This window comes from Pristiophorus japonicus, chromosome 19 (assembly GCF_044704955.1).
Source record: "Pristiophorus japonicus isolate sPriJap1 chromosome 19, sPriJap1.hap1, whole genome shotgun sequence".
NCBI classification, from domain to species: Eukaryota; Metazoa; Chordata; class Chondrichthyes; family Pristiophoridae; genus Pristiophorus; species Pristiophorus japonicus.
The window spans coordinates 82073115-82096521 of NC_091995.1; the positions used below are offsets into that span (position 1 = coordinate 82073115).

At 47.9% G+C, this 23407-nt stretch overlaps 1 protein-coding gene and 1 pseudogene across 2 annotated transcripts in view; one reads left to right on the forward strand and one right to left on the reverse strand.

Annotated features, from left to right (window-relative positions):
* LOC139230276 (cytochrome P450 2J2-like) overlaps nucleotides 1-3967 on the forward strand; it is a 42866-nt pseudogene extending 38899 nt beyond the window's left edge.
* Nucleotides 3968-14000: 10033 nt separating this feature from the next.
* The window catches only part of LOC139229996 (cytokine receptor common subunit beta-like), a 62595-nt gene continuing 53188 nt past the window's right edge, over nucleotides 14001-23407 (reverse strand). For both annotated transcript variants that reach the window (XM_070861707.1, XM_070861706.1), the window contains exons 12-14: nucleotides 23214-23283; nucleotides 21422-21534; nucleotides 14001-18908 (exon numbers count right to left, since the gene is read on the reverse strand). In XM_070861707.1, coding sequence (XP_070717808.1) covers nucleotides 17630-18908; nucleotides 21422-21534; nucleotides 23214-23283 — 1462 coding nt within the window. In that variant the 3' untranslated portion in view covers nucleotides 14001-17629. The remainder of the gene's footprint in view (nucleotides 18909-21421; nucleotides 21535-23213; nucleotides 23284-23407) is intronic.

Consider the following 23407-nt stretch of genomic DNA (forward strand, 5'->3'; position numbering starts at 1 on the left):
AATTTGTCTCTGACCCTCTCAGAGCCTCCGTTCATCCCTTAGCTGAGCAAACTGTCACTGATAGGCTCCTTGGAGCTGCCACCGCTATCAATGAATGGCCAAAGTACACACAGACAGCATTAGCTAACTTCTTCTTCCGTTCCTCAGGTCAAACATTAACTGAGAAGACAGAACAGTCCAATTAGTCCCAATCCCCACCCCCCCCTCCCCCTCCACTCTTTCCCCATTGCTCTGCACATTTTTCTTTTTCAAATATTTATCCAGTTCCCTTTTGAAAGTTACTATTGAATCTGCTTCTACCATCCTTTCAGGCAACGCGTTCAGATCATAACGACTCGCTGCATAAAAAAATAAAATCTCCTCATCTCCCCCTCCAGTTCTTTTGCTAATTACCTTAAATCTGTGTCCTCTGGTTACTGACCCCTCTGCCACTGGAAACACTACCTCCCTATCTACTCTATCAAAAGCCCTCATGATTTTGAACGCCTCTATCAAATCTCTCCTTCTTTGCTCTAAGGAGAACAATCCCAGCTTCTCTAGTCTCTCCACACAACTGAAGTCCCACATCCCTGGTACCATTCCAGTAAATCTCCTCTGCACCCTCTCCAAGGCCTTGACATCCTTCCTAAAGTGCGGTGCCCAGAATTGGACACAATACTCCAGCTGGAGCCTAACCAAATTTGGAAGAACATTTTTTATTCAATGCCTCTATTTATAAAGCCTAACCACCTTATCAACTTGTCCTGCCACCTTCAAAGATTTGTGTATGTAAACCCTAGCTCTCTCTGTACTTCACCCCCTTAAAATTTTACCCTATACTTTACTTTGCCTCTCCTCATACTTCCTTCGAAAATGAATCACTTCACTCTTCTGACTTATTTACATTCTACGATTCGAAAAGAGGTGGCTGCAGAGATAATGAATGCTTTGGTTGTGATCTTACAAATTCCCTCAATTCTAGAACAGTCCCAACAGACTGGAAGGTAGCAAATCTAACCCCGATATCCAAAAAAGGAGGGAGAGAGAAAACAGGGAACTGCAGACCATTTAGCCTGCAGTGCCCACTCACTTAACCTGTATATATCCCATTACAGGCTCTTTGAGTCCTCCTCGCAGCTTACTTTCCCACCTAGCTTTTTATCGTCAGCAAACTTGGATACATTGCACTCAGTCCTTTCATCTAAGCCAAAGGCGCAATACGAAGGTAGCATAGTGGTTATGTTACGGGACTAATAATCCAGAGACCTGGACTAATGATCAAAAGACGTGAGTTTGAATCCCAGCATAGCAGCTGGGGAATTTAAATTCAGTTAATTAAATTAATCTGGAATAAAAAGCTAGTATCCGTAATGGTGACCATGAAACAACCGGATTGTCGTAAAAACCCATCTGGTTCACTAATGCCCTTTAAGGGAAGGAAATCTGCTGTCCTTATCCAGTCTGGCCTGCATGTGACTCCAGACCCACAGCAATGTGGTTGATTGCCCTCTGAAATGAGCTAGCAAGCCACTCAGTTGTACCAAACTGCTATGACAAAGTCAGCACTGAGTACCTTCACCACAAGGACTGCAGCGGTTCAAGAATGTGGCTCACCACCACTTTCTCAAGGACAATTAGGGATGGGCAATAACTGCTGGCCTTGCCAGCAACGCCCACATCCCGTGAATGAATAAAAAAAAACCTCCACCTTGTGGTGGAAGATTCCACATTCTAACCACTCTCCAGTAAAGATGCTTCTCCTGAATTTCTTACTTACCCCAGAGAGCAGTGGAGGCTGGGGCATTGAATATATTTAAGGTGGAGATAGACAGATTTTTGAAAGATAAGGGAGTCAAGGATTATGGGGAACAGACAGGGAAGTGGAGTTGAGGCCAAGATCAGATCAGCCATGATCTTATTGAATGGCAGATCAGGCTCGAGGGACCAGATGGCCTACTCCTGCTCCTATTTCTTATAGAAACATAGAAAATAGGTGCAGGAGTAGGCCCTTTGAGCCTGCACCACCATTCAATAAGATCATGTTCTTATGTTCATATATTTCAATCTATTTCCTACCTTGTGCCCTTGAGCAAACTAGGGTTCCTTGGCCCCATTCCCACTAAACTGCTGCCCACCCAACTTCCCTTCCTGGCCCCCATGTTACTGATACTGTAAATGTTTCTGCCCCTCAGCTACTATAACCCCCCTTTCAAAACCACCGTCATCACCCCCTCCTGTGCTCCATTTGATAACATCAGATGGATAAGCTTTTTAATTTTAATTTTAAGAAGTGTCTGTACCTCCAGGCTGGGACTGGGACAAATTCCATTTCCAGCCTTTCTGCCTTTCCATCAATAGCGATGATGATGATGCTGAGTAAAAGATGGTGAGCTGTAACCCATTGCATTGTGTAACTCTATCCGGCAATTTTGTTCTGCTTTTCCAGGGCACGTTTGTTATTATAAATATGATGTCAGTTTTGTCTGAGGAGACACAATGGAAGGACCCAAAACAGTTTAATCCAAAGAATTTCCTGACTGAAAATGGGGAATTCTTTAAACCAGATGCATTCATTCCTTTTTCAATAGGTGAGTTGGCACTTCAAGCTGCCAAGATTCATGTTTACAACCAGTTCTACATTAAGTTAATCTTCACCCTAACAACAAGCAGGAGTGCTATCCAACGCAACTCATGCTTTATTCTTCCTAAAGATACATCGGGGGTGGGGGTTTGGGGGGAGAGGAGATCTCTGCTCACTGCAGGTCTCCGACGTTATTTCTCCTTTCTTTCTGGAAATCTCTGAAATCATCCAAAACTCTGCTGCCCGTGTCCTAACTCGCACCAAGTCCTGTTTGCCCATCACTCCCTGTGCTCCCTGATCTACAGTCTGTTGAAATCTCTCTATGACCCCGACCCTCCCTATCTCTGTGACCTCCTCCAGCCCCACAACCCCCAGAGATCTCAGCGTTCCTCCAATTCTGACCTCGAGCGCATCCCCACTTCCTTCACCCCACTATTGGCTGGCAAGCATTCAGCTGTCTGCCCAACCCTCTGGAATTGCCTCCCTTTACATCTCCGCCTCCCTGCCAATGTTCACTGTAAGCTGAGCTTTGTAACGCACGGCCTGCTGCTTTTAATGCGCGGTCATTATAAATTTCTGCGCATGCGCAGTATTTACACTGTAAAAGCCAGTGAGTGACTTGCGCGGGACCTTTCAGATTACTGCGTGGTCACACCGCGTGCACCTTAGCAGGAACATTACTCCTCACCTCTCTCTCCTTCTTTAAGACGCTTCTTAAAACTTACCTCTTTGATCAAGCTTTTGGTCACCTGTCCTAATATCTCCTTATGTAGCTCGGTGTCAAATTCTGTCTGATAACGCTCCTGTGAAGCATCTCGGGACGTTTTGCAACGTTGAAGGCGTTATATAAATGCAATTCATTTTTGCTGTTGGAGGCCAACCAGGGCAGCATTGGGATAGTTGAGGCTAGAGGTACAGATGATGATTTCAGCCACAGGTGAGCTGAGACAGAGGCGGAGAGGGGCAATGTTGCGGAGGTGGAAGAAGGCGGACTTGGTGATGGAGAGGATACGGGGTGTGAAGCTCAGCTCAGGGTCGAGTCGGATGCCACGGTTGCGACTATCAATAGTGCAATGCCTAACGTCCACTGTAGAGCATTTTACTATCTGATGGCAACATGACTCACGATGTAGTCTGAGTTGGTTCGAACGAGGTCTAATTTCATCTCCACTCATTAACGTGTTGCACGTTGCATTGAATGTTCTAGGTCTGCGAGCGTGCCCGGGAGAAAAGCTGGCCAGGATGGAGCTCTTCCTGTTCTTCACTTCTCTTCTCCAGAACTTTGAGTTCTATTGGCCTGAGAAGACCTCCCCCCCCAACCTGCAAGGTGAATACAAATTGATGCAAACGCCGCAGCCATACAGGATGGGGATCAGATGCAGAAGGGCAGCGGATGATGAACTGTGACCTCAGAGTCACTTGATGGTGGCGGATGGTGGAGTTTGCTTCAGAGAATTATGGAACGTGCTTGATTGGAATAGTGGGATAGTCGAGTGCCTTTTCCTCTTTCCCGCGCCTGTGCGATGTTTGGCTGCCCAGGCACAGGAAAGAGGCAAAAGTGGCAGATTCACTCTATGCATTCGGTCAGAGTGTTTTATGAGGTAATCTCTGGCTGCTCCTGGAAACTTCATGTTTATTGAAGAGTTCAAGATCCAATCAGCCTGCAATCCTGGCATAAGCGCCGGGATCCTACCCACCAGTGCCCCCTCCAGCACTGACCCCCACCAGAGTGTGTGGGGTCAGAAAAATGGCACCTAATTGGAATGGGCTCAATCTCCCCAAACTGCTGAGAAATTCTACCTCACTGGAAGGCATGGTATCCTCTCTACAACATCACAAACACACACTTACAAGATGACTTCAACGGAGGAACTTGTCAGGTGACCTGACCTTTTCTTATTATACATGAGCAATTGCATTATCACAGTAGTCTGCTAGGTGGAGCAGTAGTTTACTAGAGGGAGCTATATATTATACTTCTCCCTCCTTAATGAAGAAGTAATTATAACAAAATAATCACATATAAGTTGCATGCTTATACATAACAAAAGATACAGACTTATTTTGCCATATTTACAAATCAAACTCAACCACTTGTTTTCTGTCATGTATTCAACTGTCATTGTAATCCATGTATAAACTGACCTAAGTTGTACACCATGAGAACACCGACTATTAGGTGGTGAACTTGTGGGAGACACTCCTAACCTGGACTTTCAGATATAAAAGGGGAAGCTCCACCCATCTTCTCCACTTCAGTGCTGGCAAATAAAGGTTATTGATTACAGAGTGACCTTCTCTCTAGTATGGGCCTCGTGTGCATTTGTACTGTATAGTAAGGACATATCAGTGGCGACGAGAAACTGGGAATTAAACCACGCAAGCATGGCCACTAGCAGCACAGATGAGAGGTACTGTGTTGGTGATGATTGGGACAATTTTATTGAGAGACTACAGCAAAGTTTCGTCACTAAGGAATGGCTGGGACAGGACTCGGCCGACAAACGCAGGGCTCATCTCCTGACGGTTTGTGGATCCAGGAAGTACTCCCGGATGAAGGACCGTCTAGTGCCAGAGAAACCGGCGGACAAGACTTTTGAAGAGCTCAGTAAGTTGATCGGGGAACACTTCAAACCGGCGAGCAGCATGCACATGGTGAGACACCGGTTTTACACGCATCGGCGGCGAGAAGGGCAAAGCGTTCCAGACTTTGTGGCAGACCTCCGGCAACTGGTGAGCCTATGTAAGTTCCCAGATGCATGCAAAGCGGAGATGCTGTGAGACTTTTTTATTGAGGGCATCGGGCACGCTGGGGTTTTCAGGAAACTGATTGAGACCAAAGACTTGACCCTGGAAACGGTAGCTTTGATGGCCCAGACATTTATCTCGGGGAGGAGGAGACCAGAATGATGTTTGACAAAAATCTTGGTTTAAATGCAGCAAATGGACAGGGAGTCAACATTGTTAACGCGGCACACAGTTCTCCAGGCAGACAGAGGCAATGAACATGTAGTCGAACCCAAAGGGGGAATTAAACAGAGACAATGACTAGCTGAACGGCGATTCGTGCCATCGCAAGGGAAAATGCGGCCAGTAATGGGGCCATCAACACCTTTCAATGGTGCATTTAAGGACAGTTACAGAGACAGTCAGAGACGATCGACTGGTAATGGACCTTTTATTTCCAACAACGGCTCATGTTGGAGGTGTAGAGGCAAACACCCAGCCAGAGCTTGCAGGTATCAGCAATATACCTGCAGAAATTGCAACGTCAGCGGTCACTTGGGGCGTATATGCAGGAAGCCTGCAGCCAGGTTGATATACGAGGAGGACGGGCCCAATGTAAGCCCTACGATGCCAAATGGACACTGGGGGAAATCGCTGGAAGCTGAAGTTCAGCTAGTTCATGTGGAGCACATATACAGTTCATACACCAGGACGCCACCGATAATGATGAAAGTGCTCTTCAATGGCATCCCAGAATCAATGGAGCTAGACACGGGGGCCAGCCAGTCCCTGATGAGTATCAAACAGTTTGACAAGTTGTGGGCGTCCAAGGCCAGGAGGCCAAAATTATTGCCGATTGACGCACAGCTATGGACATATACAAAGGAGATCATTCCGGTGCTAGGCAGTGCCACGGTAGTCATGACCCACAAAGATTCGGAGAACAGGTTGCCACTCTGGATTGTCCCGGGGGACGGTCCCGCACTGCTGGGGAGGAGCTGGCTTGCTGTCATGAACTGGAAATGGGGCGATGTCAATGCAATTTCTTCTGTGGAGCGAATATCATGCTCACAGGTCCTGGACAAATTTGACTCACTATTTCAACCCGGCATCGGCACTTTCATGGGGACCAAGGTAGTGATTCACAAACTCGGACGCTAGGCCAGTACACCACAAGGCCAGAGCGGTGCCGTACGTGATGCGGGAAAAGATAGAAGGCGAATTGGACCGCCTGCTGAGGGAAGGCATCATCTCGCCAGTTAAATTCAGTGACTGGGCGAGCCCGATCATGCCGGTGCTCAAGGCGGATGGGTCGGTCAGGATATGTGGCGATTACAAGGCCACCATCAATCGGGTGTCACTCCAAGACCAGTACCCGCTACCGAGAGCGGAGGACCTCTTTGCAACGCTATCCGGTGGCAAACCTTTTTCAAAATTGGACCTGACCTCAGCTTACATGACCCAGGAGTGAGTCGAAGAAGCTGACCACCATCACGACACACAAGGGGTTGTTTGAGTACAACAGATGTCCGTTCGGGATTCGCTCGGCCGCCGCGATCTTCCAACGAAATATGGAAAGACTCCTCAAGTCGATTCCAGGGACGGTGGTTTTTCAGGACGACATCCTCATTACGGGTTACGATACTGAAGAACACCTCCACAACCTGGAGGAGGTGCTACGCAGACTGGACCGGGTAGGTCTGCGACTGAAAAAGGCGAAGTGCGTCTTCCTAGCTCCAGAGGTAGAATTCCTGGGGATGAGGGTAGCAGCAGACGGGATCAGCCCTACTGTGTCCAAGACGGAAGCGATCCAGAGAGCACCCAGACCCCGTAACACGACGGAGCTGCGTTCATTCCTGGGGCTCCTGAACTATTTTGGTAACTTTCTTCCCAAATTGAGCATGCTGCTAGAGCCGCTACACGTGCTCCTACGCAAAGGTCGCGAATGGGTCTGGGGGGACAGCCAGGAATGAGCTTTTGATAGAGCACTTTGTTATGCTCCAACAATCTGTTAACGCTATATGACTCATGTAAGAAACTTATTTTAACGTGCGATGCGTCGTCCTATAGGGTCGGGTGTGTGTCAGTTACAGCCGGTAGCTTATGCCTCCAGAAGTCTGTCCCAGGCAGAAAGAGGCTACGGGATGGTAGAAAAGGAGGCGCTTGCATGTGTATATGCAGTAAAAAAAATGCACCAGTACTTGTTTGGCAGGAAATTTGAGCTGGAGACAGATCACAAACCCCTAACGTCCCTTTTGGCTGACAACAAGGCCATAAATGCAAATGCGTCGGCCCGCATACAGAGGTGGGCACTCACGTTAGTCGCCTATGACTATGCTATTCGGCACAGACTGGGCACTGAAAACTGCGCCGATGCACTCAGCAGGCTTCCACTAGCCACCACCGAGGGGGCAACCGAGCATGCTGCTGAGATGGTCATGGCTGTTGAAGCTTTTGAAAGCGAAGGCTCACCTGTGACAGCCCGTCAGATCAAAGTCTGGACAAATAGAGACTCGCTACTGACTTTAGTCAAGAAATGTGTCCTGAATGGGGACTGGGCAGCCACTTACGGGGCATGCCCTGAGGAATTTAAACCATTTCACAGGCGCAAGGATGAACTTGCGATTCAGGCCGATTGCCTACTATGGGGAAACTGAGTAGTCATGCCCCAGATGGGCAGAGAGGTGTTCATCCGAGAACTCCACAATGAGCACCCGGGCATTGTAATGATGAAGGCAATTGCCAGGTTTGGTGGCCAGGGATAGATGCAGACCTCGAGCTTTGTGTTCGCAGGTGCAACACGTGTGCCTCGCTTGGCATTGCGCCTAGGGAAGCCCCCCTTATCCCCTGGTCCTGGCCCGTCAAGCCATGGTCACGCATCCATGTGGACTACGCAGGTCCTTTCATGGGAAAAATGTTTTTGGTTGTAGTAGACGCCTACTCCAAATGGATCAAGTGTGACATTCTCAATTCAATCACATCCTCTGCCACGGTAGAAAGTCTACGGGCAATGTTCGCCGCCCATGGTCTACCGGACGTCTTGGTCAGCGACAATGGCCCGTGCTTTACAAGCATTGAATTCCAGGACTTCATGGCAGGAAATGGTATCAACCAGAACGGCACCATTCAAGCCGGCCTCAAACGGCCAGGCGGAACTAGCTGTACAGATTATCAAACGGGATGCTCAGAATCCAAGGGGGTTTCCTACAAAGCCGCTTATCACGCGTCCTGTTGGCCAATAGATCCCGACCACACTCGCTCACAGGAGTTCCACCCGCAGAGCTGCTAATGAAAAGGACACTCAAAACCAGGATATCCCTTATACACCCCACCATGAAAGAAATTGTTGAGAGCAGGTGCTGGTCACAATGTGACGACCATGACGGGAATGTGGGGGCACGATGTATTGATGTCAATGACCCTGTCTTTGTCCTCAACTATGCTGCAGGGCCTAAATGGCTTGCAGGCACTGTGATTGCCAAAGAGGGGAATAGGATTCTGTAGTTAAACTTACCAATGGACAAATCTGACGCAAACACGTGGATCAAACAAGAAGGAGGTTCAGAAAATCCATAGAAGAAGCAGAAGAAGAACACGATGTAGAGTTCACTCGACCACAGGTGACCGAACACCGGAACCAAGTGGAGGAGAGCCCAGTCACTGTGGGCATTCCAGACAGGCCTGAGGCCCCTGCAAACAGCAGACACTCAGGCCAGCGCCCAACAACCGGAGCCCCAACTCAGGCGCTCGACAAGAGAGCATAAACCACCAGAGAGACTTAACCTGTGATCCCAATAAGACTTTGGGGAGGGAGGTGATGTCATGTCATTGTAACCCATGTATAAACTGACCTAAGTTGTACACCGTGAGAACACTGACCACTAGGTGGTGAACTTGTGGGAGACACTCCTAACCTGGACTTTCAGGTATAAAAGGGGAAGCTCCACCCATCTTCTCCACTTCAGTGCTGGCAAGTAAAGGTTACTGGTCACAGAGTGACCTTCTCTCTAGTATGGGCCTCGTGTGCATTTGTACTGTATAGTAAGGACATATTCGTGTCGAACTTAGGAAAATGCGCCCCAAGGAGCCCTCTTTGTAAAGGGTTCGCTGTTTCATAAATAAAAAAACATCTTCCATCTTTGGGGTCCAGGCGATGCCCTCGGCCTAAACATCCCCCTGCCCCCCCCTCCCCCCAATGGGGTCCACTTCTGCCTTTCCGTAGCCCAGTGCAGGCCTTCAATCTTACACCAGACCTTTCCGATGCCATGGGCATGGGGTCTCCCAATGTAAGAGTCCCTCCGGTACTCGGCCCCTACAGAGGGAAGGGGTAAGTTCCATCCCATAATATGCTCCACAGAAGCCCCTCCATGTCTGCCCAGGGTATTCAGGACCGGGCAGAGTTGGCAACCGTTCCACTGAACACTGACCGAATCTTGCTGGAGCAGCCAAGGATCCTCGGCCTAGGTAAGCTGGCACACTCTAAAGGGACGCTCATGGTTTGAAGGCAGATTGTGAAGGCAGGAACCAGCTGGCAACAGAGAATGCAGTGGTAGAGTGGAATCCTTGGTTGAGAAGAAAGAAAAACATCTCGGAAGCACTAGTATGGAAGGTGGCACTGTTACACAGATGGAGAAACTGGGAGAATGGAATAGAGTCCTTACAGGAAGCAGGGTGGGAAGACGTATAGTCCATATAGCTGTGGGAGTCAGTGGGCTTGTAGTGGTTACCCAAAAATGGAAACTGAGATATCGGTTCCTTTCCTCGACTTCTCCTTTCAGCCCTACCTGTGGCCAAGGGCTCAGCCATGCCCCTGCTAAGAATGACCTGCACCGTTTCCACCAGCGCAGCTCTCCCTGTCTGGACTGAACTCCTCATCGGCGCCAAGTCCCGAAACCTCCCTCGGGAGCCGGCACCTCACAACTTGAGCTTCCTCAGGGAAATCCCCTCCGTGCCTTTCAGTTCTGCGCGGAGGGGTTTCGTGTACGAGCCACTCTTGCACACTCTCCACCTTGCCATCCTCGTCTGCCATCCGGACACGCCATGGTGCACCATCTTTCCGTCCGCAGGAGGCAGGGGTCCCCAATGGGGTGCACGCTACGTGGGAGTCCTCACTCTATTTATTGGGGACTTAGCCTGGAAGGTGTTGCACGGAGCAGTCCCATGCAATAGGTTTTTAAATCGGTTTATGGGCTCCCAGGCCGCCTGCAATTTCTGCGGTCTGGGATACTCCGTGTTCCATGTTTTTATTGAATGTATGAGGTTGCAGCCCCTGTTCCTTTATTTGAAGGGGCTGCTCCTCGAATCCTGGTTGCACTACACTCCTGATCTTTGGGCACCCTGCACGGAGGGGAGCGGGCAGGTCGGAACGCTTCCTTGTAGGATTGCTCCTGGGCATGAGGCAGCGGGCGGTCGAGGGGGTCGTTCAGCCCGACTGCCTGCCTCTCTTTTGCCGCTACATCTGAGCCAGGGTGTCCCTGGAGATGGAGCACGCGGTGTCCACCGGTTCACCGGCCTTCCGTGAGAGGTGGGCGCCGGAGGGACTGGAGTACATCATCACCTCCGCAACCAAATTTTAATTTGATTTTAATGTCTAAAGTTTAATTTGTTTAAGTTGTCGGTTTTAGTGCCCCTCCCCCCTTTTAGCCAGGGGGCACTTGTATAATTTGTGTTTTAGTGCCCTCAAAAAAAAAGAAGAAAAAAGGGGGGCACTTGAAAAGTTTTCGGAGTGCGCCCCCCCCCCGCCCCCCCCACCCGCCCTCCTTTAATCAGGGGACACTTGATTATTTGTTTTCTACAAAATAGTTATAGAGCTGTTAAGATTTACTCGGCCAAATCCTCCACCAGGATCAATTGGGAGAAATGTTCCGGACTCCTGGTGGGTCAGTGCAGGTGGACTCCCTGCCGGAGGAGCTCAGGCCTTTTGCCTGGAGCACGACCCATCTCCTCTGTCTGGGAGTCTACCTTAGCCTTGATGAGGAAGCCTGGCTGGCATACTGGCAAGAGCTGGAGGCCAAAGTCGCCGCTCGTCTAGGGCGCTGGACCGGGGTCGAGCGCTAGTCATAAATCAGCTGGTGGCCGCTATGTTGTGGTACCGGCTGGTCACTTTGACCCCTCCCCCTGCGTTTGTCGCCAAGATACAGAAAAAGCTGGTTAACTTCTTCTGGAACAGGAAACACCGGGTCTCTGCTGTGGTTCTGAGTCTCCCGCTTAGGGAGGGCGGTCAGGCGTTGGTGTGCGTCAGCACCCAGACTGCGACTTTCCGTCTTCAGACCCTGCAGAGATACCTGTACGTCCTGGATGGCATGTGCTGGCGATGTATTTCTTCCGCCAGCAGTACTGCCTCAATTATGACACGCAGCTCCTGTTTGTGAGCCTGGCGGGGTGTCAGGACCGCTATGCGGGGGCTGCCTGTCTTTTACCAGGAACTTATCAGGGTCTGGAACAGAGTCACCACCAAAAGCAGTTCTCCCTCGTCTGGAGTGGAGGCTGTCCTTCGGGAGCCGCTGCTCAAGAATCCGTACCTCCACGACCATGGTTTTAGGTGGTAGGCGGACGAGAGGCTGTGGCTGGCAAGGTGACCAGGGTCAGGGACTTGCTTGATGGCGGAGGAGCGGGCTGGATGGTGCCAGACAAGCTGGCACGGCGCCTATCCTGGGCCGATGTCCGCTGCGCGGCCAATGCCGTCGTGTCGCTAAAAACAGCACTGGGCCCTGACTCCGTTAGGTGTCTCGAGGAGGCCCAAGCACGTGGGGAGATCCCGTCCGAACTGACCTCCATCCGGACGGAATTACTCATCGCGCCAAGCCCCGAAACCTCCCACGGGAGCTGGTGGCTCATAACTTGAGCCTCCTCTGGGAAATCTCTACCGTGCCTTTCAGTTCTGCGCGGAGGGGATTCCTGTACAGGCTGCTCTTGCACACTCTCCACTTTGCCATCCTCGTCTGCCACCTGAACATGCCATGGTGCACCATCTTGCCGTCTGGAGGAGGCGGGGGTCCCCAAAGGAGTGCTCTCTATGCGGGAGTCCTCCCCTTATTTATTGGGGACTTGGCCTGGAGGGTGTTGCACGGAGCAGTCCTGTGCAATAAGTTTTTAAGTCGGTTCATGGGCTCCCAGGCTGCCTATAATTTCTGCGGTCTAGAGGAGTCTGTGTTCCACGTTTTTAGTGAGTGTGCGAGGTTGCAGCCCCTCTTCCAATATTTAAAGGGGTTGCTCCTCAATTTCTGGTTGCACTTCAGTCCCACACTCCTGATCTTTGGGCACCCTGTGCGGAGGGGAGCGGGCAGGTCCGAGGGCCTCCTCGTAGGACTGCTCCTGGGCATGGCCAAGGGGGCCATCAGCCGGTCCAGGCAACGGGTGGTTGAGGCGTCGTTCAACCCAACTGCCTGCCTCTCTTCCACGGCTACATCCGAGCGAGGGTGTCCCTGAATATGGAACATGCGGTGTCCACCGGTACGCTCACGGCCTTCCGCGAGAGGTGGGCACAGGAGGGACTGAAGTACATCATCACCCCCGGCAACCAAATTTTAATTTGTTCATTAATGTTTAAAGTTGATTTTGTCTATGTTTGTTGGTTTTAGTACATCCCACCCCCCTTTTAGCCAGGGGGCACTTGTATAATTTGTGTTTTTAGTGCCCTCAAAAAAACTTCCCAAAAAAAACCAAAAAACAAGGGGGCACTTGTTTGAAAGTGTTTGGAGTGTGCCCTCCCCCTTTAACTAGGGGGCACTTGATTAAAGTGCACAACTAAAATAGTTGTAGAGCTGTTGAGTTTGGAGTGGCTTAGCCAGTCACGTGATGTTCACAAGACTCAATAAAACCCCAGCCAGTTGGGTTTGAAGGATCCACGATGAGGCACGTGGTCGTGTGCCTCGTAATGAACTGATAATGTGTTGTGTGACTGTTATACCTTTTGTTAATAAACCAACTACCGTATATACTCGCGTATCATGCGACTTTTGAAGACCTAAATTGTAACCTAAATTTGGGGGGTTGCATGATACGCGAGATACAAAATTTGCGGGTGTGAAGTGCTGGCCAAGATTAGGCTGTTGGGCTGTTAAGCAGACCGTATCCACGCTGAATCTCGGCAGGTATCTCCAGGGCTGGATTGCAGCCTCTATTGTCGCTTGTACTGTATCTTTGCTGTGGTCGAGAGATCGCCACCCAAAACTCCCTCTGAAGTTTGTTGCATTATTAGAGGCTCCATCTATCTCAGCCCATGCTTCTTTTACCCGCAAACACAGTAGAGGCTGTGGCTGAACGACGCTAGTCAAGCCAGCTGGAATGATTGCTATATCGGTGTTCGATTCGCGAACAGCTTTCACAGCAGAATCCACTCGATGTTTCATGATTCGGTTGTTAAGGTCTGTATTCGATCGTTGTTATGTGTTAGGGTACTTGTTACGTGTTGGGTACTTGTTAAACTTGTTTGAAAGCCTAGCCTAGAGGCATCTGGTATCTTAAAAAAGTGACTCGCATGATACATGAGATATATGATAAAATCATGTTTTGGGGACGAAAATTTAGGGGTCGCATGATAGGCGAGATCGCATGATACGCGAGTATATACGGTAGTTCTTAATAGCAATATGTTGCCATGAATTTGTTGGGATAAAAAGAAGACTTCTCTTCTTCAAGGTGGGCTGCCTGGTATAAGGAGTCGACACCCGCCCGTATAGTGACCACGGAATCACTCAGACGAAACCTCAGTTCAACCGGTATTTATTCAAGCATGCAGGGGAAGAGTTCAGGAGTGAACCTTCGAAATACAAGTGTTTCTACATGCACAGTTATACAATTTTTCGAGGTGTGCGATCCTCCTACAAAATCTTCTATGACCATCGATTGACCTACAGCTTATCAGCAGAGCTTCATTCATTTGTAGACCCTTATCAGACTAGCTGCTGAGTGGTTTCCCAACCTGTCCATCTCCTATCACATGTCAACCTTCTGGAATGTGTTGCTCAACAGTGTTAACTTTTCCTCAGTTCCTCATGAGGTGTTGATTAACCTTGCTTCCCAGGGTTTGCTATCTCGTTCCCAGTCACCTGGTTTATTATCCCTTTCCCAAGAATTCCAGTCAAAACTATCTCATTCCCATGGGTGCAGCTGCTGCTACAATCTATGTTTCAAGACAGCCCACTCCTCACTGTCCTTGATAGGTGTATTCCGCACTGTATATGTAAGTTTCCATTCTCTATCAGTCTGCACCAAAGTTCAACACAGTTGATGGTTCATTTACCATCAAGCTTTGCTTCTTAGCCTTGCTCCAAAAACCCATTTCTAAGCGAGTTTTATAAACAAGCTTTACATACACAAGCGAGTTTTATATACAATCTGTCAATAGGCTATATATTACAATCCCTACCGTGAGGTGAAGGAACTCCCTACTCCTCACAACCTCCTAATACTGATAAGCCCTTTAACCTGGACCATTTTATGCGACAGATCAATTCAGTACCTTCAGAATCCACTTTAGTGACCATCTGTCTGTCTATTTCCACTTTGACGACAGTACTTTATCCCCTTACAATACTTACAAATACTCCCCCTTACAAATTCTTAAGCAAAGAACCCATGAAGCAAATGCATTACACATTCCCTTGTACTACCTTTTCTGTACCATTCACTATCTTACATAGCTCTGCAAGATCACCACTCAGTCACCTCCTTTTAAAGTTCAAATGTCGATGTTTATCCAGTCTTATCTCATAGCTTAGTCCTATCATGCTGGATTCAGTCTAGTGGCTATCCTTGGGATCACTATGACTTAAATCTACTTCTTGTGACTATTGATTGGATATGGTACTCAAAGTGCGATCTGGCCAGAGTGCTGAACTTTCTCGCATGAATTCCTGCCAATTGTACTCCACTGTTCTCATAGAATCATTGAATGATACAGCACAGAAGGAGGCCAGTGCCGGTTCTTTGAAAGAGCTGTCCAATTAGTCCCACTCCCTCCTGCTCTTTCCCCGTAGCCCTGTAAATTCTTCCAATTCAAGTATTTATCCAATTCCCTCTTGAAAGCCACGATTAAATCTGCTTCCACCGCTCTTTCAGACAGCACATTCCAGATCACAACTCACTGTGTAAAAACAAAGGATCATTTTGTCGCCACTCGCTTATATTCCAATCATCTTAAATCTGTGTCCTCTGGTTACCGACCCTTCTGCCACTGGAAACCGTTTCTCCTTATTGAGTCTATCAAAATCATTCATGACTTCAAACGCCTCTATTTTTAGCGAAATAATTCCACATTCTGTTTGGTTTGCGTTTACCAAAACTACATGATCTCTCTCGACTTCATCCCTAAGATATTTCAGTACACTTTGTGGAGCCCTATTTCCTTCCTCTGCTCTCGCCTCTGAGTCAGAAGGTTGTGGGTTAAAGTCCCACTCCAGAGACTTAACGCACAAAATCTAGGCTGAGGGAGTGCTACACTGTTGGGAGGTGCCATCTTTCCGGTGAGATGTTAAACTGAGGCCCCGTCTTCCCTCTCAGGTGGATGTAAAAGATCCCGTGGTACTATTTGGAAAAAGAGCAGGGGAGTTATCCCAGGTGTCCTGGGCCAATATTTATCCCTCAATCAAATCATTAAAACAGATTATTTCGTCATCACATTGCTGTTTGTGGGAGCTTGCTGTGTGCAAATTGGCTGATGCATTTCCTACATTTTACTATAGTGACTACACTTCAAAAATACTTCATTGGCTGTAAAGCGCATTGTGACATCCTGAGGTTGTGAAAGGCGCTATATAAATGCATCTCTTTCTTTTACCTTGTCTGTATTAAATTTCATCTGCCATTGTTCCACCCATTTACATATTTTGTCCAGCAAATTTTGTAGTTTCTTAGCTGCCTCCTCCGATTCAACTTGTGGGAGGGGTTGCAAACCATCTCTTCCTTCGATGTCTCCTCTTCCCACCACCACCTACAATGGGCGATGTTGAAAACCAGGGAGATGTCCTTGATTGGTGGACTCTCATCTCAGCCAGATGGACAAGTCAGGAGGATGTAGTGACAATACCAATTTAACAATGGCATCAGATGTACATGATGCACTGCAGCGACTTGCCAAGGCTTCTTCGACAACACCTCCCAAACCCGCGACCTCTACCACCTAGAAGGACAAGGACAGCAGGCGCATGGGAACACCACCACCTCCAAATTTCCCTCCAAGTCACACACCATCCTGACTTGCAAATATATTGTCGTCCCTTCATCCCAGCTGCCTCAAACACCGGTGGGAATGAAATTGGTTTGTGCCCTTTCATTTAAAATTGGTGAATGGTGTAATACTTGATTTCAACCGGCTTCTTGGGGGAAAGGTATAAATTTGCAGCATTGTAGTCAAGTAGAGGCCTTTTATGAACAAGTTTTAACAGTGTAAAAAATATTAATTTCGAATTACATTTCGCAATGGTTTTAAAATACTGAAGTACAAATGATGAAAGTTCCCTAAAAAATATATTTAACTGACATCATGACTATAATTAAACATATGCTGTGAATGGCAAGCTTGCTAGAACAAACGCAGTCACCGCAATGTCTGAAATAAACCATCAAATGAGCTCAGAGCCAGCTGCTGTGTTGCATTGTCTTTCGGATGAGACGTTAAACCAAGGCCCGGTCTGTCCTCTCGGGTGGACGTAAAAGATCCCATGGCACTATTTCGAAGTTATCCCCGGTGTCCTGGGCCAATATTTATCCCTCAATCAACATCACTAAAACACAGATTATCTGGTCATTATCACATTGCTGTTTGTGGGAGCTTGCTTGTGCGCAATTGGCTGCTGCGTTTCCTACAGTACAACAGTGACTACGCTCCAAAAGTACTTCATTGGCTGTAAAGCGCTTTGAGATGTTCGGTGGTCGTGAAAGCTGCTATATAAATGCAAGTCTTTTTTTCATTGTTGTACATCATTTCAAAAAGTCTGGCGTGGCTCATGAAGAAGGAAAAAAAAACCGATGCAGAGCAGCATTGCTGTTTTGACGCAGGCAGAGTGTCCGCAATCCCAATGAACTGTCCAAGCTCTGGGACCAGGGCGATGCACCAAGAACCTGGCTATTGAGCCAAGAGCACACAAAGGCTTTTAGTGGTTGTCGGGGGCCATGTCCGGCCTGCCATCTTGTACAAGGACGGTGAAGAAGTGCAGGAGGTCCTAATCGGCCAAAGTCAAAATGGAGTTGGGATGTGAGGATAGCAGAGCTGGCTACGAACTACCAATTAAGAAAAGGTGCTTCAGTCGTTGCTCCTGCGCCTGTGGCATGCTCGTTTACTGAATAAATGTTGTGCAATTGTTTCTTGAAATCGTTTGCAGCCAAACATGGAGATACAGACTAGGGCACAATCGTAATACCTGTAGTATAGGGAGATTGAAACTGTGGCTTCCCTTTCAAATCCTCATGGAAGACTGAATGCTTGTTTGCCGGCTCAGCATTTGCCAATGATGATGAAGCATGGCATTTTGTGAACTCGTTTGTCTTTGTAGGACAGGATCCAGGAATGAAGCAATAATCTCCGATTTGCTGCAGCAGGATGGGCTTAGCTCCTTGCTGGTACAGGATTACATTCGGGCCTTCGTTCTCCAGAAGATTTGAAAGTTGCAGCTGCTGCTCTTTGGCTGTAGGTTTCCGGGCATCCTCTTGAAACTTAGATGGGTAAGGTAATTCCGGGGAATAATCAACGGCCTTGGTCCGAACCGAAGCCTCAGAGCCCACGGCTTGATGATGGTCAGCTGAAAGGCTCCAGTCTTTGAGATTGCCTGATTTAGGCGGTTCAGGAGGAGCGCTCGAACGGACCACTTGTTCTCCAGGTGGAGTTAATACGTAGCCACCGGCACAGGGCTGCCAGGGCGTGCCTGCAGGGTCTTCCTGCGGGACGTGGCGGCAGCCTTGCGAGTCTCGCGCATTTTCATCCTCTGCTGTCGGGATATTGCACCCGGGCAATGGGCCTTCCTCGCGATTGGAAGCCGTTGGGCGCTGCCCAACTGCGAATTTGTCTGAACCAGAGATATCTGTGTCTTTTGTGCGATTGTAGCCAGCGATAACCTCCGGTGAGGAGGTCGGGACGGAATTCACCAGCGGGGGGCACAGGACATAACTGGAAGTGGAGGCAGATGGTTGGCCCAATGCCGAGGGTCTTAAACAATCTGTTGCGGTCCAGTCAGTGTGAACGTGATAACCCGTTGCACTCGACGTCAATGGGGAACTGAACTGAGGCTGCGAAGGATTTAGAACATAAGCAAAAGTGGGCAAAGGCGGTCCTTGCTCACCATCTTGTAGACCTTCAGATACGATATGTGGGAGCTTCACATATCCAGGTGCCCCCTGGCCGTTTTTGAAATAACTTGCGTTTTTGTTGAGCCCCTTGTTTAATTCCGAAAGGGAATTTAGCGCAAGAGAGAAATCTTGATAATTGAACAAATATGGACCATTGAAATCAAATGGCTCACTCTGTTGTGTTGGAACTCTGGGAAATTCTTCTCCAGAATACGATACTGTTTCTGCTGCAGTTCCAATATCCCGATATAGTTGCTCTTGACCGACACGACCTCTGGTCATCAAAGGGGGTGAAATGTCTGGTCTCTCCTCTGACTGCGTGAGTTCTGCTTTTTTCCTGTTGTGGGAATAAGGTATTCTGTTACAACAAAGCACACCAGTCATACAATATCTCTGCCATCAAATTCCACTTATTCCTAAGACTTAAATACAGTCACGGTACACGCAACGGTCAATTTTACCAATTCACACTCTTCATCATTTTCTCTCCATTAACTTTACCGCATGGACAGTAGCGGGAAGCTTATCCACACAGATTCTGGCCTCTTGCGCGTCCCCGATTAGCTTCTCGCCACCATCGGTGGCCGCGCCTTCAGCTGCCTGGGCCCTAAGCTCTGAAAATCCCTCCCTAAACCTCTACTCTCTACCTCTCCTCCTTTAAGACACTCCTTAAAACCCATTTCCTCACCTGTCCTAATATCTCCTTAGCTGGTTGTCAAATATTGTTTGATAACATTCTAGTGAAGCGCCTTGGGGCATTTTACTACGTCAAAGGCGCTACAGAAATGCAAACTGTTGCTGCTGTTGACTAAGCTTTGCCTAAATCTAGGCTGACACTCCAGCACAGTGCTGAGGGAGGTGCCGTCTTTCAGATGAGGCATTAAACCGAGGCCCCGTCTGCTCTCTCAGGTGGACGTAAAAGATCCCATGGCACTATTTCAAAGAAAAGCAAGGGAGTTTTCCACCAGTGTCCTGGCCAATATTTATCCCTCAATTAACAAATCAAAAAACAGATTATCTGGTCATTTTCACATTGCTGTTGGTGGGAGCTTGCTTGTGCGCAAATGTGCATTTCCCACATTACAACAGTGACTACACTCCAAAAGTACATAATTGGCTGTAAAGCGCTTTGAGATGTCCGATCTATGTGAAGGGCGCTATAGAAATGCAAGTCTTTCAAGGCTTTTTCTGGGAGGGATGCCTTTGTAAAATGCACCTTTCAGAGAGCTGAGGGTGTGGTTCCAGGGTGATATTCTAATCTTGAGGCTCGGACAGCAGTTGCACCTGCTCAAGCTTAGCTCTGTTTGTTTTTGTTAATTTCCACATCTGTTGGTGAACTGTGCGGGATGCCAGCGGAAGAGGGCACCCCCAAGGTCAGGTGTAGCACAGCTTATTAGCAGAGTGAAGCTCACATCACACTGCTCTTGCAATGTGCAATGGCCCAAGGCTCAAAAAGTGTATCTGCTTCTGCACACTCCAGGGTTTTCTGTTTCCTTTGCCTGTTGATTTTGGGGCTTCCACGGGTAAGTTTCCCGAGTACCGATTTAGAACCGAATTATGACCACTTTTGAGCTGTGTACTGAGATGGTGACGACACAAGCTGAGGATCCTGAGAGACTAAGAGCTTCACCCCATTAATCTGCAACATAGACGCAAACCCCAGAGGTGAAAGAGCAAGAGTTCAGTGGAGTTCAGATAACACGCCACACCAACTTGCATTGATATAACACCTTTAACTTCGTGAAATGTCCCAAGGTGCTTCACAGGAGTGCAATCAGAAAACCGAGCCACGCAAGAAGATATAAGAACATAAGAAATAGGACCAGGGGTCGGTCATTCGGCCCCTCGAGCCTGCTCTGCCATTCAATAAGATCATGGCTGGTTTGATCTTGGCCTCAACTCCACTTCCCTGCCCGCTCCCCATTACCCTTCACTCCCTTATCGTTCAAAAATCTGTCTATCTCCACCTTAGATATATTCAGTGACCCAGCCTCCACAGCTCTCTGGGGTAGAGAATTCCAAAGATTCACGACCCTCTGAGAGAAGAAATTCCTCATCATCTCTGTTTTAAATGGGTAACTCCTTATTCTGAAACTATGTCCCCTGGTTCTAGATTCCTCCACGAGGGGAAATGACCTCTCTGCATCTACCCTGTCCAGCCCCCTCAGAATCTTATACCTTTCAATAATATTAGGACAAGTGACCATGAGTTTGGTCAAAGTGGAAGGTTTTGTGGAGCGTCTTAAAGTCAGAGAGAGAGGTAGAGAGACGGAAAGGTTTAGGGAGGGAATTTGAGAACTTAGGAGGCAGCTGAAGCATGGCCGCCAATGGAGGGGCAATAAGAAAATAAGCAATAGAAGCAGGAGTAGACCATTCGGCCCTTCGAGCTTGCTCCACCATTCAATAGAATCATGGCTGATCTTCGACCTCAACTCCATTTTCTCACCCGATCCCCATATCCCTTAATTCCCTTAGAGTCCAAAAATATATTGACCTCAACCTTGAATACACTCAACGACCAAGCATCCACAGCGCTCTGGGGTAGAGAATTCCAAAGATTCACCACCCTCTGAGTGAAGAAATTTCTCCTCATCTCAGTCCGAAATGGCCAATCCCCTCATCCTGAGACTATGCCCCCTAGTTTTAGACTCTCCAGCCAGGGGGAAACAACCTCTCAGCATCTACCCTGTGAAGCCATCTCAGAATCTTATATGTTTCAATGAGATCACCTCTCATTCTTCTAAATTCCAAAGAGTGTAGGCAAGTCGAAATGGATCTCTCACATGTACTTTCTGGTGCAATGATTAGCAAGAAACATTTGCAGGCGCTGGAGTAAATGAAAGGGCTTACTTTGGAATGACCTGACAAGGTGTATCGGATGACTCATTGGTCACAACTTGGCAGATATTGCTTTCTTCCAAAGTTGCGGCTTCCATAGGTGTGGGATGAACCAGCAGTCCTCTCTGAAGGGAGAAAGAATCACATACATGTGAACAAGGAGCCCAGATGGAATTGAAATGTTACTACCAACATGTCATGCAGTGTGCCACCATGATCACGCTAGAGAGGGTATAGAAGAGATTTACCAGGATGCCTGGACTGGAGAATTTTAGCTATGAGGGAAGATTGGATAGGCTGGGGTTTGTTTTCTTTGGAACAGAGGAGGCTGAGGGGAGACCTGATTGAGGTGTATAAAATTATGAGGGGCCTAGATAGTGTTATATCTTTAGATGTTCTGATAATGACTCCACGAAGCAATGTATAGCACTTGAACTGTAGTGACCTTAGTCCATTTAATATAACTCCTGAGTGAAGATCACACATGGTGGTCTGCCTTTTATACTAGGCCAGGCACACCTGTACAGGTAATCTACAAAGTCTCCCACTGCAGTGCCCTCTGGTGGCATACTTAGTGACCATACAGCTGGTGTACAAGTTTCCCATTGTAGTGCCCTCTGATGGCACATCATATGTAATAGTACAAGCAGTAAACATGTGTCGATATATGACAGATAGAGTGGATAGGACAGATCTATTTCCTTCAGCAGAGGGCTCAACCACCAGGAGGGCATAGATTTAAAGTCATTGGTAGAGGGGATTTGAGGGGAAATTTCTTCACCCAGAGGGTGGTGGGAGTCTGGAACTCACTGCCTGAATGTGCACTTGAAGTGCCGTAACCTACAGGAAAGTGGGATTAGGCTGGATAGCTCTTTGTCGGCTGGCGCGGACACGATGGGTCAAAATGGCCTCCTTCCGTGCTGTACATTTCTATGATTCTATGATGATGTGTGTGCTCCCTAAGACATTGTGACATTGGCGCCGAGGATGGGATAGAAATGTAGCCCTGCAAATTCTTTTCCTTCAGGTACTTATCCCTTTTGAAAGCCACGATTGAATCTGCCTCCACCACCCTTTCAGCGACCTAACCACTCGCGCAAAAAAGTTTTCCCTCATGTTGCCTTTGGTTCTTTTGCCAATCATCTTAAATCTGTGTCCTCTTTTTGTAAATCTTTTCTGTACCCTTTCTAAGGCCTTCACATCCTTCCTAAAGTATGGTGACCAGAATTGGATACAATACTCCAGTTGGGGTCGGACCAGTGTTTTATACAGGTTCATCGTAACTTCCTTGCTTTTATACTCTATGCCTCTATTTCTGAAGCACAGGATCCCGTATGCTTTTTTAACTGGTTTCTCAACCTGCAACGATTTGTGCACATATACTCCCAGGTTTTTCGGTTCATGCACCCCCTTCAGAATTGGACCCTTTAGTTTATATTGCCTCTCCTTGCACTTCCGATCAAAAATTCATCACTTGGCACTCTCCTGCTTTAAATTTTATCTGCCACGTGTCCGCCCATTCCACAAGCCTGTCTATGTATGTCCTCTTGAAGTCTATCACTACCTTCCTCACTATTCACTGTACTATGGATGCGATAAGACCTGAAGGTGTATTGGATAAATGACGTAAGACCTGAAAGTATGTTGGATTCATGGATTCATGGAGCAGATCATGCAGTATCATGAGGTTATATTTTACATGGATTTTCTCTACCCATATGTATATATCTACAGGTGCCCACAATCCATGTCTTTACAGTACACAGCCAGTAGAGGTCGCTCCAGAGCAATGACAAACAATTACCTGGCTCTCTCTCTGGAACAGTTTGCTCTTTGCTGGGTCAGGAATACTATCCAACCAGGATCTCTTTTTCCTGTAATACGTAGAACAAACAAAAAAAAATGATTGAAGTAAGAAGACTGGAGGTGTTTGAGTACTAGTAAAACATTGAATTACAGACAGTTCACAGCACAGAAACAGGTCATTCGGCCCAACTG